Source organism: Triticum urartu, chromosome 2 (genome assembly GCF_003073215.2).
Source record: "Triticum urartu cultivar G1812 chromosome 2, Tu2.1, whole genome shotgun sequence".
In the NCBI taxonomy this organism is placed as follows: Eukaryota; Viridiplantae; Streptophyta; class Magnoliopsida; order Poales; family Poaceae; genus Triticum; species Triticum urartu.
The window spans coordinates 749,852,143-749,869,641 of record NC_053023.1 but is presented as its reverse complement, the minus strand read 5'-3'; the positions used below and the strand labels follow the sequence as shown (position 1 = coordinate 749,869,641).

Here is a 17,499-nt window from a genome sequence, read left to right as displayed (position 1 = left end):
CATACTCATCGACATGCAAGTCGTGATTCCTATTACAAGAACATGATCAATCTCATACATCACATATATTTCATTCATCACATCCTTTGGCCATATCACATCACACTGCATATGCTGCAAAAACAAGTTAGACGTCCTCTAATTGTTGTTGCAAGTTTTTACGTGGCTGCTATAGGTTTCTAGCAAGAACGTTTCTTACCTATGCCAAAACCACAACGTGATATGCCAATTGCTATTTACCCTTCATAAGGACCCTTTTCATCGAATCCGATCCGACTAAAGTGGGAGAGACAGACACCCGCTGGCCACCTTATGCAACTAGTGCATGTCAGTCGGTGGAACCTGTCTCACGTAAGCGTACGTCTAAGGTCGGTCCGGGCCACTTCATCCCATGATGTCGCCGAATCAAGATAATACTAGTAGTGGCAAGTAAATTGACAAAATCGACGCCCACAACAACTTGTGTTCTACTCGTGCATAGAAACTACGCATAAACCTGGCTCATGATGCCACTGTTGGGGAACGTAGCAGAAATTCAAAATTTTCTACGCATCACCAAGATCAATCTATGGAGATTCTAGCAACAAGAGAGGGAGAGGATGAGCATCTTCATACCTTTGAAGATCGCTAAGCGGAAGCGTTACAAGAACGCGGTTGATGGAGTCATACTCGCGGCGATTCAAATCGCGGAAGATCCGATCTAGCGCCAAACGGACGGCGCCTCCGCGTTCAACACACGTACAGCCCGAGGACGTCTCCTCCTTCTTGATCCAGCAAGGGGAGAGGAGAAGTTGAGGGAAAACTCCAGCAGCACGACGGCGTGGTGGCGATGGAGCTCGTGGTTCTCTGGTAGAGCTTCGCTAAGCACTACGGAGGAGGAGGAAGTGTTGGAGGAGGGAGGATGAGGAGAAAAAGTATGAGGTCGCGAAGGTTGAAGAGGAGGAGCAGGACAAGGACGAATCCACAATGGAGTATCTCAAGGAAAGGATGGACATCGAGCAACAATTTCTCGCCTATGACCGGACATACTGGGAAGACGTGTGGGGCAGCAGGATCGGACGTTGCGGTAGATTTATGGATACAAGTAAGTAACTGCCTTTCTCCTTGTATCTGCTAGTATTGGTAATATTTATTTTCATGTACCACAATGCTTCTTCATTTCTCAATTATATATTATCATAAAGAAATATCAGTAAGAATACATGAAATTAAAATTGCATTTATAATAGACTCGATGGATCATCGTTATCTTTGACAAGTTCATTCTCTTGGTAGTCCAACATCCTTTATGTTTCTTGCCTTTAGTAGTATTGCTTTGTGTCTGCCACCCTGTCACCAATATTCCTCCCCCCCCCCCCCCCCCCCCCAAAAAAAGCCATGTTACGAATATGACCTCCTGTTATTGCTTGCAAATAATATGATTATACCTTAGAAGCACTTTGCTATCTCGGTGTACGGATCCTCTGTAAGTGGAGGAGTAGCAGTGTTAGAGCTCTCAGGTGGAAAATCTGTAACTGTTGCACTTGGTTGCCCACCTGGACACTGTCTCAGTAGAGTCCACTTGGAAGAAATGGTCATTCAGCATCCAGAGAATTATCTGTTGGGGAAGCCACAAAAATAAACTGTTTACCCACCAACTTTAGGTAACTCAGATGGCTTGTGCCCAGCTTGACACATAGAGGTTGCCACAAATAGATGCTTCCTTTCCTGTGATTATTTCTCGCTGTTGTCCTCACATTTTAATTGCGCAAATGTTTGAATCCATTGGATCTTTAGGGTCGCCGTTTTGTCGCATCTACAGATATTTTGCGCCTGCCATGATAAATGCAAATTGTGCAAATGCTGAATCCATTCGATCTTTAGGATCGCTGTCTTGTCGCATTTACAGATATTTTGTGCCTGCCATGATAAAACTGTCAGGTGGGTTGTGTACTTTTGAATAATTGACTGAAAAAAAAGTTATCAATTGTAACACTGTGATACCTTGGGGCTGGTGTAGTAACGGGACAGCACGGACACTTATAAGTGTCTCCCTCTGCTTAAACCTTCTTTTTTCCAGCAATCCTTGGAATTTCTGTGCCACCAGTTGTCCGTGGAAATCACCTCAGTAATTCGAATCTTAGACTTACAGCCCTCTCCCTTTATGGATAAAGCAGAATTTTATAATCACGAATTGATTGGAAATACTGTATGCAACATTAATAGATGGTAGTAAACTCAAGCCTGCATCTCTCTTTACTCAAGCCTGCACCTTGACTGATTTCTTTGCGCATAGTGCAACACACAAAGTAGACAACGGTTGGGCAGCAAGTGAGGGGCGCCGGGGAGGGCCTTACGTGAGAGGCAGGGGCGATGATGCGTGGGTGTTTGAAGGGGATGAAGAAGAGGTGGCATATGGTTTGTGACCGTGTCAACCGTGTTTGGTAGTAAATCTGGGCAGTAGTTTCAGCAATGTAGGGGTCTGTACATATTAGAATTCTGGGCAGTAGTTTCAGAAATGCTTACTTTATTTGCTTATTCATATTAGAATTCTGACATCTGACGCTTGTTTTTTGTGCTGCAGCCATATTGAGCCCTATGCAATTTACACACTACACACCTGGTGGCATCCATTCCCCTGCTGCTGTCGCCGGTACTACTCTGCAGATCTATTCAGTCAAGATAAAGGATTTAAGAGGCTTGAACTGGCCACTCAGAGTGTACGGTGTGATTGCTGCTCGAGACACCGTGGATCACAACCGCAACATTTTATTCTCTCGGTCAGAGTTTAACTACCAAGAACTCAATGAACAAGTATGTACTCTATTCAGTTTTTTGCTCATTTTCATTTGACTTTGTAGTGCATTACGATTAGGTGTTTACAATGATGGTATAATGCCTTGCAGGATCCTTACTTATGCTTGACTGGTCCGTCTCGTGCCATTGTTGTTTCGGGACATATTGACTTTGAAGTTGAACTTCAAGTAACCGATGGAGCGCAGTCCCAAACATTGATCAGCTGTAGAGAGCGTTACGGCAGTACAGATGCTTTTTTCTCTTCCTTGGCCAGCGTCACTGATGGTGGTGATGGACGGACCTTTTTGCTCTCCAACCAGAGCTGTACAACTGAGGTAACCCTTGACCAGCTTGATAGATCACTCCAAGCTACCATCATGGGTGTACGTGTTAACGAAGGGCCTTGGCCTTTTAAGTATGGATGCCGAGTTGTTTGCTCGTGGTCTTCTGCTGCTCCGATATGTTCCAATGACACCACTTGTAGGCAAGTTGTGCTGTTTGATCACCGTGGTAAAGGAATGCGTAGAGGATCAGATGGGTACCTTCATTTGTCAAGGAAAGTGATTTCCATAGAATCATATGGGACACTGAGAGTGAGCATTGAATCTTATGGCAAGTCTGGCCGCCATATTGCTCGGAAGGATAGTATTCACTTTCCTGTTCAGAAGTGTCAAACAAAGACGCTTACTTGTCCAGTTGGTGATGGTGGCGCCACCGAGGAGGTAACAGTTGCTTGGTCGTTGCTTGTGAAGGAAAAGGTGTATCTCTCACTCGTTGATTGTCCTATGTAAGGTGTATCACCGATTGCCCTGCCATATACAGTAGTAATGTAAGGTGTCAAACTGACTTGTGTCTATCATCACATCATATAACTATCTGTAACATCCCGATTCTTGGAATGGTTAAGAAATTTTTTTCCAAAAATCAGGGCGAGAAAATTTCATTTGTTTTAGTTGTTAACCAAGCTTAAATCAGAATTTTATAATTTAATGGATTTAAATTGAACTAATGTGAACCTAAATTAAAATTTGAGTTTACTTCTTTTCTTTTAGTCGGGCTTTATTTCTCTTCTTTGGCATATTTAAATATGCACCTTTGAATTTACTTTGGTTTTTGTGAACCCGTTTGATATTTGTTTGAGCTTCTTTCCTTCTCTAAATTTTCCCAAGAGGAAAATCAATCTGTTTTTCCTGTTTCAAACTCTAGGCGAAATTCCATTTGTTCAACATCTTGCCTTCTCTTCCCTGGGTTGAGTCACTGTTTTTTTTTCCTGTCTAAGTCGCATGGGCTTAGCCCATCTATTTTTTCTCCTCCCCTCCTTTCTCATGGGCTGGCCAAACTGGCCCATCTCTCCCGAGCGAATCCCTCTTTCGAAATCACTAATTAAGGAGTATTCGTTGCAAAGAACACTCCATTTTTTTAGGTCGCGACAAGTGGCGCACAAGCAGCGCGCCACTTGTCGCAACCTGGGAGTTTTCCTTTTTTCGTAGATCCGTTTATTCAAAACGTTTTATCTCTCAAACCGTGCGTCCAAATCTCAAACCGTTTTCACCATTGGATTCCTCGCGTCGAGATCTTCAAAACTAGATCCCATGTTGATAAGTTTTGATGAACTTTTTTTTCAGAAAAAACCCGGGAGGAAAAACCGAACCGGGAGCATGGTTTTTCTCCCTTTCTGAAAGAGGCACGCCTGTGCCTCTCGCGAAATCACAACCGTGACTCTCGTGAAAGGAAAAAAAACAGAAAACGTGTTTTTTTTCGTTTCCGAAGAGGCACGGCCGTGACTCTCGCGAAGGCACGACCGTGCCTATCGCGAAAGCAAAACTGTGACTCTCGCGAAAGAAAAAAAAACAGAAAACGCGTATTTTTTTTTCCTTTCCTAGAGGCACGGCCGTGACTTTCACGAAAGCACAATCGTGCCTCTCGCGGAAGCAAAACCGTGACTCACTAAAGAAAAAAAACAGAAAACGCGTTTTGTTTTTCTCTTTCCTAGAGGCACGGTCGTGACTTTTGCGAAAGCACAACTGTACTTATCACGGAAGCAAAACCGTGACTCTCACGAAAAAAATGGAAAACGCGTTTTGTTTGTCCCTTTTCTGAGAGGCACGGCCGTGACTCTCGCAAAAGCACAACCATGCCTCTTCGTGGAAGCAAAACCGTGACTCTCACGAAAGAAAAAAAACAGAAAACGCATTTTTTTTCGTTTCCGAAAGGCACGGCCGTGACTCTCGCTAAAGCACAACCGTGCCTCTCGCGGAAAAAAAACCGTGACTTTCGCGAAAGGAAAATAAAAGAAAACGCGTTTTTTCGCGTAAAAAAATTCAAATTTTTTTTGATCGAAAAGCTAAGAAAGACCAGGAGAAAACCAAAATGTCGAAAAAACCCAGAAAAAACCGTTTAAAATGCTGAAAACGCGTGCGAAAAAAAAATTCCGAAGAAAGCATCCAGAGCGCGACACGTGGCAAAAATGACTGAGAGCGCGTCAAGTGGCGCTGATCGTTGCGAAGCTCTCGAAGGAGCGCTCGTTATCTAGTTGCTCCCTCCCTCTTCTCCTTTCTTTGTACGTTCACAACAACAGGAAAACATCAACAGTCACGTACATGTAGAAAAGGAAAGGACACAAGGAATTGCTACCTTCCTTAATTCCATAAATCCATCGGTTTCCAAAACGGAGAGGCTTATCATGCGCCTCCACTTCCTCTTCCACCACAAGCGCTTTCTTCTTCCTCCACCCACATGTAGGCGCACACATTACAGAGAAGAAGAAACGTTCAGCCACTCTCATGCCCTCCCCTCAACTCCCATAAATCTCAATCGTTTTCAGTTTTGAAGATACCCTACACGTCCACCACGATCTCCTTTCTCATTCCCATGAGTCCTCATGCCCTCTCTCTTCCTCCTCTGCCCAAGAACCCTCACTGAACTTTTGAAGCTCCATGGACGCAAGGTTTCGATCCCGGTGACTCGGACCATCTCCATCCATGCCCTTGCGCCAGAAGGTTCCCCTGCACACCATGGTTCCATTCAGGAAAGAAGGAACATGTCCCGTCGATCACACGCGAAGAATTCAGCATGTTCGTCTACACTGTTCATCAAGTTCGTCGGATCGATTCGTCGTGCTCGGTGAGCTTCTATCCAATTCCTTTTGTGCACCTTCAAAATATCACTCTAGTTATCTCCTAAACATCATGGTTCCTCCTATTTTTATCGTTGGTCGCGTTGATGCTATCCGTCGCATAAACCGTAGGTCATGGTCATATTTCCATCACTTTTGTTCATCGTTTGATCTTGACCACAATAGAGAAAATGTTTTATATGGTTGTAGCAATTCCGTAGTGGAGTTAGATTACTTGTTTGGTTAATCGAGTTTTATTATAGATTTTTGGTTGTTGATCGGACTATTTATTAATATGTTATTTTCTTGTGTTCTTGATACGGGTAGGAGCGTGTGCTAGCTATCTCATAATTTGTGGGTGTCATATGGTTTACTAGATTTAGTTTACTCTTGTTTAAATTGCTAAAATAGTTGTACATCGTTTCGGCTCGATAATTTGTGGTAGCATGTATTTCCCTTTTATGCATGTGTACTAATATTTATGAATTATAGCCATGTGTAGTATTTTGTGTTTTTAATATAGATTGATTTTGAGTTACTAAATATCATATAATTTTGTAGTCATGTGTTATGCGAGTGTACAAGTTTTTGTGAATGTTTATCATTGTTCGTACGTGTTTGGCGGGTGTTATTATTTTAATTAGATTTAGATCATTATTAGTGAAATATTTTACTTATCATTTTAGTAGTACTTGGTGGTGTTTATTGTTCTATATTGAGAATGAGTACAAATTTTTGGTGATATCTCCATGCGTAGAACCTTGTAGAATTATTGTCTTTGCTTGATTTATTTAATTATGAAATACTCAATGTCTTGACTATTTAATTTTGTTTAGCATGGCGTTATCATAGATATGGTTTACATATTCATTTTCATCCATGTCACATGTTGGTTTTAAATCATGCCTTGTCTAAATAGATGTTTAAATATTTTTGCATGTGTGTTGTATAGTTGTGATGTCATGCCATGTTGTAGGATATGATGTTTATTTTAATTGTGTGTGGTATTTAGTCGTTTATACTAGTAGTCATAAATTGGTATATTACCTTAGAACATTGCCATGCTTGTGGTGAATTGCTTGGCATCGAATTATTGTTTTGTATGATATAAGAGTGACACATTATTGCATAGTGTTCCTCTTATTTTATAGATGTTTGGCATCCAATATAGTTAAAGGTTGCATTTCTTAAATTGGCGTTATGTTGATATTGTCAAATTTATGATTTACTTTACCATTGGTTGTTAATTATCCTAGGTGTTTAATTACATAGAATGATAGTTGTTCATACTTAGTTGATTGAGATGCCATGTTAGTACTTACTCAAAGTAGAATGCATATTTTTTATTATATGCCTACCATGTGTTATACAATTGCAAGTTTTTATCTTATATTCATGCTTTTGGTTATACCTTACTTGGTAGGTATACATGATAGTAGTTTGATGATATCCTGCGTAGTTTTGTATCCTATGTCGTTGCAAGTGTAAGTGGTACTAGATAGGTAATGCAAGTCATCTTTGTTATTCCTGCTATGATATCTCATTGCTTGATGTTCTTGATGCCATGGCATAGATGTTCACTTTCTTACATGCTATTTGCTTACTCGGTGTGCTTACTTGTCATAACTAGTCTGTAAGCTTATGTGCTCTTGCCATTCTTGATATTCATGTTAGTTGATATCAACTAAGTTATCTTATTGTTGTGAGTTGTATTCTATTGGGTTCATACTTTGGCATTCCGTGTGATGATCATTTATACTTAGCGTTATACATTTGTATCTTGTTATTGCATTGTTGTATGCCTAGCGTTTGATATATTTTGTTTACCTTTCTATTGCATTATGATATGCCTAGACATATTTCATGCAAGTAATCTTTCATGTCTTATGATGTTGCGTTTGTTATAGTTGCTTAGTTTAGTTCTTCCTTATAGATGTTTTACTTCATTACATCTTAGTCTTATGAGTGTTTTAATACTTGTTGCTATATGACTCATATACTTAGAGCATCTCCAATAGCCGCGCTAAACTAGCGCCGCGCCGCAAATTCTGCCGTTTTAGCGCGCGCGCAACGCGGCGGGTCGCTCCAGCCGCGTTTTGATGTAAAGTGAACTAGTTTGTTCCGAATTGATGTAAAGTGTTGCATGATTGACCCAAAGGAAAGAAATGTGGTTTGCTAAGTGAAAAATCTGTAGCAGCGGCTAGTTTGTTGATTTGCCTGTGCACTGAGACAGAATTGTTTAGGTTTCTCGAGGTTGAGCTGGTCAGTGATTTTGCTATAAAAAAATGCAGTGCACTTGTGCAGGTCATTTTCCTATCATTATTTTTTTAGAGATTGAGGAGTGGTGGGTAGAATGCAGTGCAATGCAGAGTTGATTAAATGTTGCTTTGTTCATTGATTAATCTTGTTGTCTGTGCCCAGGGAGGGACAGGGAGGGGGCTAATTTGATGATGGTTAGGACGGCAACGAAATCTCGTATGCTGGAGATGGACGGAAGGTTGTATATCAAAGGGCTCCGGGCGGGGAATACTGATGGGTGGAGCTTTGTCGGTGTCTTATATTATTGCAGTATAGAGCCTGTATATCGGAGCTTCTTGTCGGTTTGGGTTGCTGTAGAATTAATGTGATGTTGTTGTGGAGAGTGCATTTCGGAATTGAGGAAAGATATGCTTGTTGCAGTTGTGTTTCATATATCAGGCTAATGTAAATTTTGAAGTTTATTATCAGCACTTGACTTGTTTAAGAAAAATGTAGTCAGTTTGTTTGTCTACAAAAAGAGAAGAGAGAATTGCTGTGTAATGGTACATCTCTCATTCCCCTGTCTTGATACTTGTGGTTGATTGATACTTGTGGTTGGTTCGCGCGTGAAAAATGATACTGAAGGGATGAGTTTGGTTCTGTGTGTGTGTGGTGATTGGTCTTGGCAAAATCTTGTTAACCCTTAGGGTAAAATCGTTGTGAATAACAATCGGATATCTTTCCAATCGGGCGGGAATAATGTGGAAGTAAAATCAAGAGCACCATAAGACTTGACACCTGCACGCAAAAGCTTCCTTCCAATGAGGGAGTACTCGTACGTAGGAGCTATATAGATTTTTTTTCTTGTGAGAAAAGCTAGCTAGATTAAGCATTATGTTTTTTCAGGGGGAATTGAACATTATGTATGATTGCTCGGTCGGTTCCAAACAGCAAATATTATGTATGGTTTTTAAACAGTGGGCCAGTTCCTTTTGTTTCTGCCTCACTTTTCTTTATTCTTTAGTTTCCGTTTTAAATACTAGCACTAGCACATATGCCCGTGCGTTGCAACGGAAAAAAAAATTAGGGTTATGTGCAATCACAATGGTTCATAGCAAATACACTATAAAGAAACTCTAGTTGTCCCCCTATATATGCAAAGAAACGCCGATTGTCCCATTCACCTAAACATCTAACAGTACTATCAACGGCAGGGAGGCGCACGCTGAGGTCTAGAAGAAATACATATCAGCCGCACAATCACAGAAGGAGACATAGCATAGTTGGGAGTTCCACGTAAGGTCATCGGTGCATAGCGTAGTTGGGAGTTTTTTTTTTGCGGGGGTGTAGTTTGGAGTTCCACGTAAGGTCATTGGTGCCTATTAGATGCCCAGACCACAGACTGTCATCTGGAAATCGCTGGCTAGCCATGCCTCGCTTGATCCAAGGACGTCTTTTGCCCCGTACAACATGAAATATCCATGCATATGTTTCTTGGTATAGTTAGAATTTTCATCCATGCAGAGGCCCAGTGAAACAACGGGAGGAACCCGTCAGGCGAAGGCCCAACCAAGCAACGTGGAAACTCAATCTTGTGTGGGCTGCCTGGGCTCTTTAACCAGCGTCACAGATAACAAAATCTATAGAGAAAATAACTTCACTTCATAACGCATCATGTTGTCCGGCTGGGTGGCAACCCTTGGGTTGTCTCCCGTATAGGTTGTGTGTTTGAGTCCTGGTTTCCTTGGTTTGCACGAATATATGTTTCCTCCAACGGACGGATTTTTTTTAAAAAAATAGCATATGGTCAAATCCTTTAGACGGGACGAAACAAAGCAGAGCCAAACCAAGAATACCTATTCCCTTTAATAGTAGGTATAGATATAGAGTATAGATATAGATATAGATTTGCCACTGTTTAAAAATAATAATAATCAAAACTGAAGTCAAACTAGGTCCAAATTCCTTTGAATAATTTTTTTACATGACTTGTGTGGACCCTTCCAACGCTGCATAAAATATTTCACGGATTCTGAATTCATATTCAATTAATTATGGATATAAACACAATTCAAATACAATGCCCAGAAATGATCGTTTTAAATGTTGAAATTTTTTGTTTTGACTAATAACCCTTTCAGTTTTGACAAATTTCATTGAATACGCATTTTTTTAGTTTTATCCCTTTATTTGAATTTTGAGGACTTGAATGTCCTTCATTCAATTTTACTGAATTTTGAACATGATGCACGGATGACTCTAGTGCATATATTTATTCTAGGTACGTGGCACGGAAACCTTGAGGGATGAAAAAAGGCCGGAATATACAATGATAATAGGAATATATAATAAGAAAACTCGCATATTTATCGGCCGATTAAGAGTCGTTCTAAAAAAAGCTTTCCAGTGGGCCGGTGGTAGTGGCTGAGTGTGAGACCCCAGGCCCGGCCGGGGGTATGTAAAACTGCCACTGCCAGCAAGAGATGGAGGGGGATTCCGGCAAGAAGACGGAGAGCGAGTCCGGGAAGGGGACGGAGATGGAGGGGGGACTCGGGAAGGAGACGGAGAGCGAGTCCGGGAAGGAAACGAAGAAGAGGGGACTGGAGAAACTCGGGATTCTCAAGAGGAAACTTTTGGATACCCAGCAGCAAGTCTTGACGGGCGAGCGACATATGCTCAGGATGATGGGGAAGTCCCGGGAGGAGATTATTAGGTATCCCGATTCCGATTCTGGCGATGAGATGGACAGATATTCGGGGTCCCTCATAAGTACGGAGCCCCAATTGGGAATCAGCAAGGGGACGGCGAGAGACGTCGGCGGCATGGAGATTGGTCACGACGACTCGGTTGTTGCTCTTTCTAGCCACCTTGAGATGCTTAGGAGGGAGATCTCGTTTCTGATGAGAGAGGTCACGTCCAGGGGGTTGTTGCCTGCTGGAAAGAAGAAGGTTTCTCAAGAGCAGATTTCCAACTTGTCCGCCCAGTTTAAGGAGATGTGCACGCAACAAGTCAAGGAGGTGAATTTGCCTTACCTAGGTTGCGAGACTGGGGAGGAGGTAATGGATTTTCTCTTGGTCGAGACGCAGCAGCTGCTCTTCCGCTTCACCTCTCTCGCATCCACTCTAAAAACATTCAGAGTCCCCATCTCACCGGACATGGTTGAAAGGCTGCGCCACATATCCACTGCGCTTGTGGACATCTCGGAGCTTATAAAGAGCCACAAATGTGCTGCTCAAAAGGACGTTGAAGATTGTTTGGACCGTGACGGCTGGGAGGCTACGTGGGGCAGCCGGACCGGAAGAAACGGTGGATTTGATGACATAAGTAAGCCAATTTTTTTTATGTTTTCTACTCTCTTTACTTGGGCCTCGGTTAATAAATGCAACTCTATTTTTGTATATCACTGTAAAAAAATTTGTTCTTTTATACGCATAGATTTTTATTTGCTAAATTTAGTAGCATAATTTCTAACAGTCCGCAATCATTTTACTTTGTGCTGCAGCAACATTGAGTTCTATGCACTTCACGGCCTCCACGCCCGAAAACTTCCGGTTCCCTTCCGTAGCTGGCCCTGCCTTGCTAGTATACTCGATCAAGCTGGTTGATCTCAATCCTAATCTGAGCTGGCCTCTTGATGTCTACGGCGTGGTCGCCGCACAGGACGATCTTGACCACAACCGCAACATTCTCTTCTGCCGTTCAGGGGAAAACTGCCAAAGAATTAAGCAAGAGGTATGTATAATGTCTATCTTCTCGTCTATTTTTTGACTAGTCTGTTTGTTCAAGTGTACGGTAGCCAGTGTTCAAGAAAGCACACTATAAACACAAAGCAGAGGCTGCTGGTTGTAAATCTAAATTATAAACTGTGTATTATAGCAGCAGAGATTATTAGGATCTGTTTGGGAACTCTTTCCTTCATATTCTGGCCAGATTATGGCCATGTGATCTCTCTGTTAGGCTATGATCTGTTTGGAACTCTTTCCTTCATATTCTGGTCAGATTATGGCCATGTGGTCTCTCTGCTAGGCTGTGTCTAGTTAAACTGAACTGTATTTTAGCTGTTATTTTGCTTGATGTGTGTCACTGAGAATGATGAAAATTATGCGTGCAGGACCCCTTTTTGCACTTGACTGGCCTGTCTCGTGCAATTGTGGCTGACGAGCCTGTTTTCTTTCAAATTGAACTAAAATTGAAATATGGAGCACAGTTCAAAGATATAGCATTGTTCACTGCCTACCAAAGGTACCGCCCCGTGAAGCAGTATGACACCATGCATATCAATAGCTGCTGTTGTACAGCAGAGATAAGTCTTGAGCGACTTTCTCCATCAATCCAGGCCACAATTGTTGGTGTTCGTGTGGTTAAAGGGGAGCCTTTTAACTATGGCTGCAAAGTTTCTCGCTCGTTTTCTCCTCTTGACGTAATGGAGGGATGCACCGAGGAAGTTGTCTTGCTTGACTGCAGTGGTGAAAGGATGCATGCTGGATTAGATGGGTATCTTCCTTTGTCAAGAAATGTGGTGTCAGTGGGATTGCAGGGCACACTCGAAGTTGTCATAGGAGCATATTCAAAGTCCAAATCCAGTATCTCTCGAATAAATCACGTTCACTTTCCTGTCCAGCAGTGTCAAACAACTATGCTTAAGTGTCATGTTGGCGGCTCAGAAGTGGAGATAGTTGTCGCTTGGTCTCGTCTTGTCATGGACAATCATGATCTTGTACTCGACGGCTATTGAAGGTGTGTGGAGTCGCCATGACTTAGTCTTTTACCTCGATTTGTGAGCTTAGCTTAGACTTGTTTAATAGTGTGTGCCATTTTTATGTTGCTTAATATGCATTTTTAATGTGCAGGTCCTAGCGGGTGATCTAATGGAGGAAAGGTATGTTATTAATTTGGTCCATTTTCTATCGTGACAGATGGAAAACTAATGAGCCGATCCATTTTCTTCCAATTCTGACCCTTCTACCGTGTGTTCCTCGCCGCCAACTGTTCGTTGTCTAGCCCTGAAAAAAATGTCTGTTGGCTCATAATTCGGAACAGGGCACGGATTTGATCCTAAGCAATTTATGTCTACAACACACATGACTAGCACTGCCACGTACAAATGGGACATGAAGATTTAGATGCACATCAACCCTCATTCAGTCTAAAATACATGTACCAAATCAGTCCCGTTAAGCCATACAGAGCAAATTCCAGCATCAAATTATTTGTCCACACAGGGATTAAGGGATCATTACAGCACAAATAACACATGCATGTTCACATGCAAGTATTTTTACTCTAAAATGTTAGTTTCAGAATGCCATTGCTGGCAAATTTCAATAAACAACTCGGTTGCCCAGGTTGGAATTACGCCCAACAACTCAGCATACAAGATAACAAAGAACCCTTTGCAATGCACAACTGCAGGGAATTCGATTCCTACTGTCTAACTATTTGGCATCAGTGCTGACTCTTTGTAAAACTCAAGCCCCTGCACCCAGTCTCTATTTAGCCAGCTTTTGTACAATTGTTTCTCCAGTGACCCTCTACACTCGCAGCGAGTAGGTTTGCGTGGTTGCTTCAGAATATTTCCCCAGGCAGGTAGTTTGCTTGTTTCTTTGTCATTGTCTTGTCGCATATTGTGCAGAACCTTGTCCTCATTCTAAGCATTTCGTATGGGGTCTTCTCTCTACTTGCGGTTGGTTTCCCAATCTCTTTCCTTTTTGCGGGTGCCCTGTTCTAAGCTAACCTGTTTCCAGGCATAAAAACTGAAAGGTTGTCTCCACTAACTGCAGCTGCTGGTTTAACTTTAGTGCCGCGCTGTATTACTTCTTTATCCAGCTGCACCATTGCTCCATTTTCTGCTAGACGATCTTCCAATCCTGGTCCATCTCTTGTTTCAGCATATGGTTGCATTTCCGCAATATTAGAATTGAACAAGGCGATGAGCCGATCATAAGCATTGGTACTAGTGTCACCGAGTCAAACCAACTCTCCATTGCGTGCATATACATGCTTAAGTGTCCATAATAAGAGAAGAGGCTAGGATCCATGTTATCCCTCTGGGAATGGGAAAGGTGTGCCAACAGAGCATCTTTGGTCCACCGTTTTACCATATGGTATATGCTTAGCTGGAATTTCCTTCACACGGATGAAGTCAAACACCTGTAATGAACAACGAAGTGCAGGTTTCGTTAGGCCAATCTCGGCAGTTTTTGAAACATCAAACTTAAAAATGCCACTGGTGCCTTAAACACATGGCTGCAAAGCAAGCCCATGTGTGAAGTTGACCACATTCACAATCAAACTCTTCCGCATTTCCAAGCATGTTTACCTTGTATGATACCTTCCAGCGACTACTGACGCGATATACAAAATTTGTGGCTTCTTACAGCATTGGAGGCAGCGTCAACAGGATCATCGCCGAGCTCCGCTCCACCGCCCCGTTCGGAGCCTGACTAGCGCTATTGTTTTATGTAGGGGTTTGTTGTGCTGTGCCCCCAGCAAGACTTATTTATTTTTACTTGTCGCACTTGCCTCTTGAACTTTGGATCCTGTTATGTTGTCGGTGCACTTTGGATCTTGGACTTTGGATCCTGAACTTTAGATGTTGTTGTGTTGTCGGTACACCTTGGATCTTTATCTTTGGATGCTGAACTTTAGATGCTGTTGTGTTGTCGGTGCACTTTGGATCTTGAACTTTGGATGTTGTTGTGTTGTCGGTGCGGTTGCTTTATACTCTTGAACTCTGGATGTTGTTCTGTTGTCGACGCTCAGCCCCAGTATGTATTGAACGTACGTTTTGTGCTTGTCAACCTCCTCCATTTTGATGGGTGCCACACTCATATAACATGTGCCCGAATTATTCAAACATAGCCCTACGGATGTATATCTGCATGTTGTTCAATGGCCAGGCTTGACGTCATTAACTACCAGTGAGCTACCTCATACTTTCCCTCTGATTTCTCTGTCAAACTGAAGCGTCTATGTACTAGCTCAAGTAGAGTAGGCCACTAATGCATAGTAATTCAGTAGCTAAAAAATGGAGTAAGCAAGAGGGGATTTTCTCTGAAACAGAAGACGAAATATATATGAATATAATAGAGGACAAGAACTTGAATGAATTACGCAAGGGAACTAAACAAGAACTTGCCTCGAATTCGCAACACACATGTACACGATTCAGAGTTGTAACACAAGCAAGGTTTTCTTCGCAAAAAAAAAAAACACAAGCAAGGTTTGAGAGAGGAAGAGGCCGGTGAGATTATGGAGTTACAAACAGTAGGAAAGATTGTGGAGTTACAATGTTATATGGTACTCCCTCCGTTCCAAATTACTTGTCACACGTGTGGATATATCTAGATGTACTTTAGTTCTAGATACATCCATTTCAGCGACGAGTAATTTGGAATAGAGAGAGAGAGAGAGAGAGAGGTGGAAACAGCAGCAGCGAGTTGGGCGGTGAAGAAGAAGAGATCAAAGAAAGTAGCAGACTAACGTCGGGTGTTGGAGAAGAAGAAGAAGAAGAAGCAGCAGCAGCAGCATCGTTGTGGAGGGAGCAGATGAGCGTCGGGTGTTGGTGACGAGGAGCAGCGGCGGTCGCTGGGTGAAGCGCGCCGTGGCGCGTGGGATCAGACACCCACCGCTTGCCGTCTGGTGGGTCGCGTCTCTCCATGCTTCGATCGCGCGGGTGACCTGACACGCTGTCTTGTCTGGCACTTTTCAGTTTACCCCCTCCACAACTGAATTTTTGTCTGCCACTTTTCAGTTTGCCCCCTCCACAACTGGAAATTTGTCTGGAACTTTTCAGTTTGCCCTCTCCATCTGGTCTGGTGCAATGCGTGACTTTGTCTGGCCCTTCTTCATCGACTTGCTTGTTCGTGGGAGGCAGGTTGTGGCTGGTGGTCTTGCCGGCATCGGATTGTCGTGCGGTTGTGTGTGCTAGTAGCTTGGGTGAAAAAAGAAAACCCTGTCTCGGCTGTGGGCCTTTGACCAGCAATGACAGCACCCTTGGAGGCATGGTTGCATTGTTCTTGCACCCTTCATGCATGTGACCACCGCTACAGCTTCGGAGAAAACCCTAGATCCTGAGCGAACGGATGATGCTTTCCGTCTATTTCCACTTCCTCGCCGTTGCCGGGGACAGTGGAGCTCGTGGGCGCCGTCCATGGGTCGTCGTCCTCTGTTCGGTGCAGTTGGGTTGGACCAGGTGGGGGGCGGGCGCTTGGGTTGGGTCCGGCTCAGCCAGATGCAGCAGCGCGACTTGGACATGGAAGAAAATTCAGTGCACATAAACCGGATGAAAAATCAGAAACCAAAATAAACCGTGGACGCGACAGGTACAGCCGGCCAAAAAAAGTTTGGGTAAAATGCAGCACGTACTCCCTTTATACCTAAACGCTCTTATATTTCTTTACGGAGGGATTTCACTAAATGGGGTACAAATTAAGGCCCTGTTTGGTTCACAAGTCCTAGGACCTTTTTTAGTCCCAACTTATAAGTTATAAGTCCCTAAAAAGTCCCTATCTGTTTGGTTCCTGGGACTTAACATGGACTTATAGACTATATTACAACCATAAGTCCCTGTTTGGTTTAGATGGGACTTAAAGAGACCTTTTTAAGTCCCTACACCAATAAGTCCCTGTAACCAAACACCCTCTAAGATTTTTTGCTAAATAGGGTAATATCTATCACAAATATGAAACCCAAGGGTGAGGGGTAAAAAGAGGAATCCACTCTAAAATAAAAAATAAAAAATATTTTATGATAAAAAGAATTAAGAATGTTTTTTTTAGAAAAAGGCCTTCATGGCTAACTTTATTAAACTTAAACACAAATTACATCATTAGTGGTTGACTAAAAAACTTGGAGGTCCATCAACCCAGCTATTGTTGCACTTGAGAAAGAAGCAAAGGATCCAAGGCGTTTAGCATTTCCCCGCCTCCCGTAGGCGTTGCCGTCGATCTGTCTCATGTCCCGTGGCCTTAGAGACATGGAGGTGCGGTGGATCAGGGCACTTGTTGGCGGGAGGGCTCATGCTTCATTTTGAGGTGTTTCTTTGAGTCTATTTAGGATTTGTGTCTTGCTTAGAAAGACGAGGCGGCAATGTCTTCTTGAAGATGGAATAAGGTTCTCCTCAGCCCCCGTAAGGCGGTGCGTCTCACGTCATTGGTGTGTGTGTGAAGGTGTGCCTCCGACGGACCTCGTTGGTGTTTATCTCCGGTGTATCTACGTGGATCTGGTCTTCGTTCATGTGCTACAGGTTGGATCCTTTCAACCTACACTTCTATTTATCGGCGGCGGTTGTTATTCTGGTGTGCAGATCCTTTGGGGATTTTGCATGATGACTTCCCGACTATCTACTACAATAAGATTTGCTCGACACC

At 42.8% G+C, this 17,499-nt stretch overlaps 2 protein-coding genes across 2 annotated transcripts; both read left to right on the top strand.

Moving 5' to 3' along the window:
• Positions 1-894: 894 nt before the first annotated feature.
• On the top strand, positions 895-3,647 carry LOC125534638. The gene is made up of 3 exons (XM_048697807.1): positions 895-1,084; positions 2,564-2,793; positions 2,886-3,647. Exons 1-3 carry the CDS (start codon positions 967-969, stop codon positions 3,564-3,566), a joined length of 1,029 nt encoding a protein of 342 aa, XP_048553764.1. The 5' UTR covers positions 895-966; the 3' UTR covers positions 3,567-3,647.
• A 6,960-nt stretch (positions 3,648-10,607) lies between these two features.
• LOC125538556 lies at positions 10,608-12,985 on the top strand. Its single transcript, XM_048701828.1, has 4 exons — positions 10,608-11,452; positions 11,631-11,860; positions 12,240-12,622; positions 12,979-12,985. Exons 1-4 carry the CDS (start codon positions 10,612-10,614, stop codon positions 12,983-12,985), a joined length of 1,461 nt encoding a protein of 486 aa, XP_048557785.1. The 5' UTR covers positions 10,608-10,611.
• Positions 12,986-17,499: the final 4,514 nt, after the last annotated feature.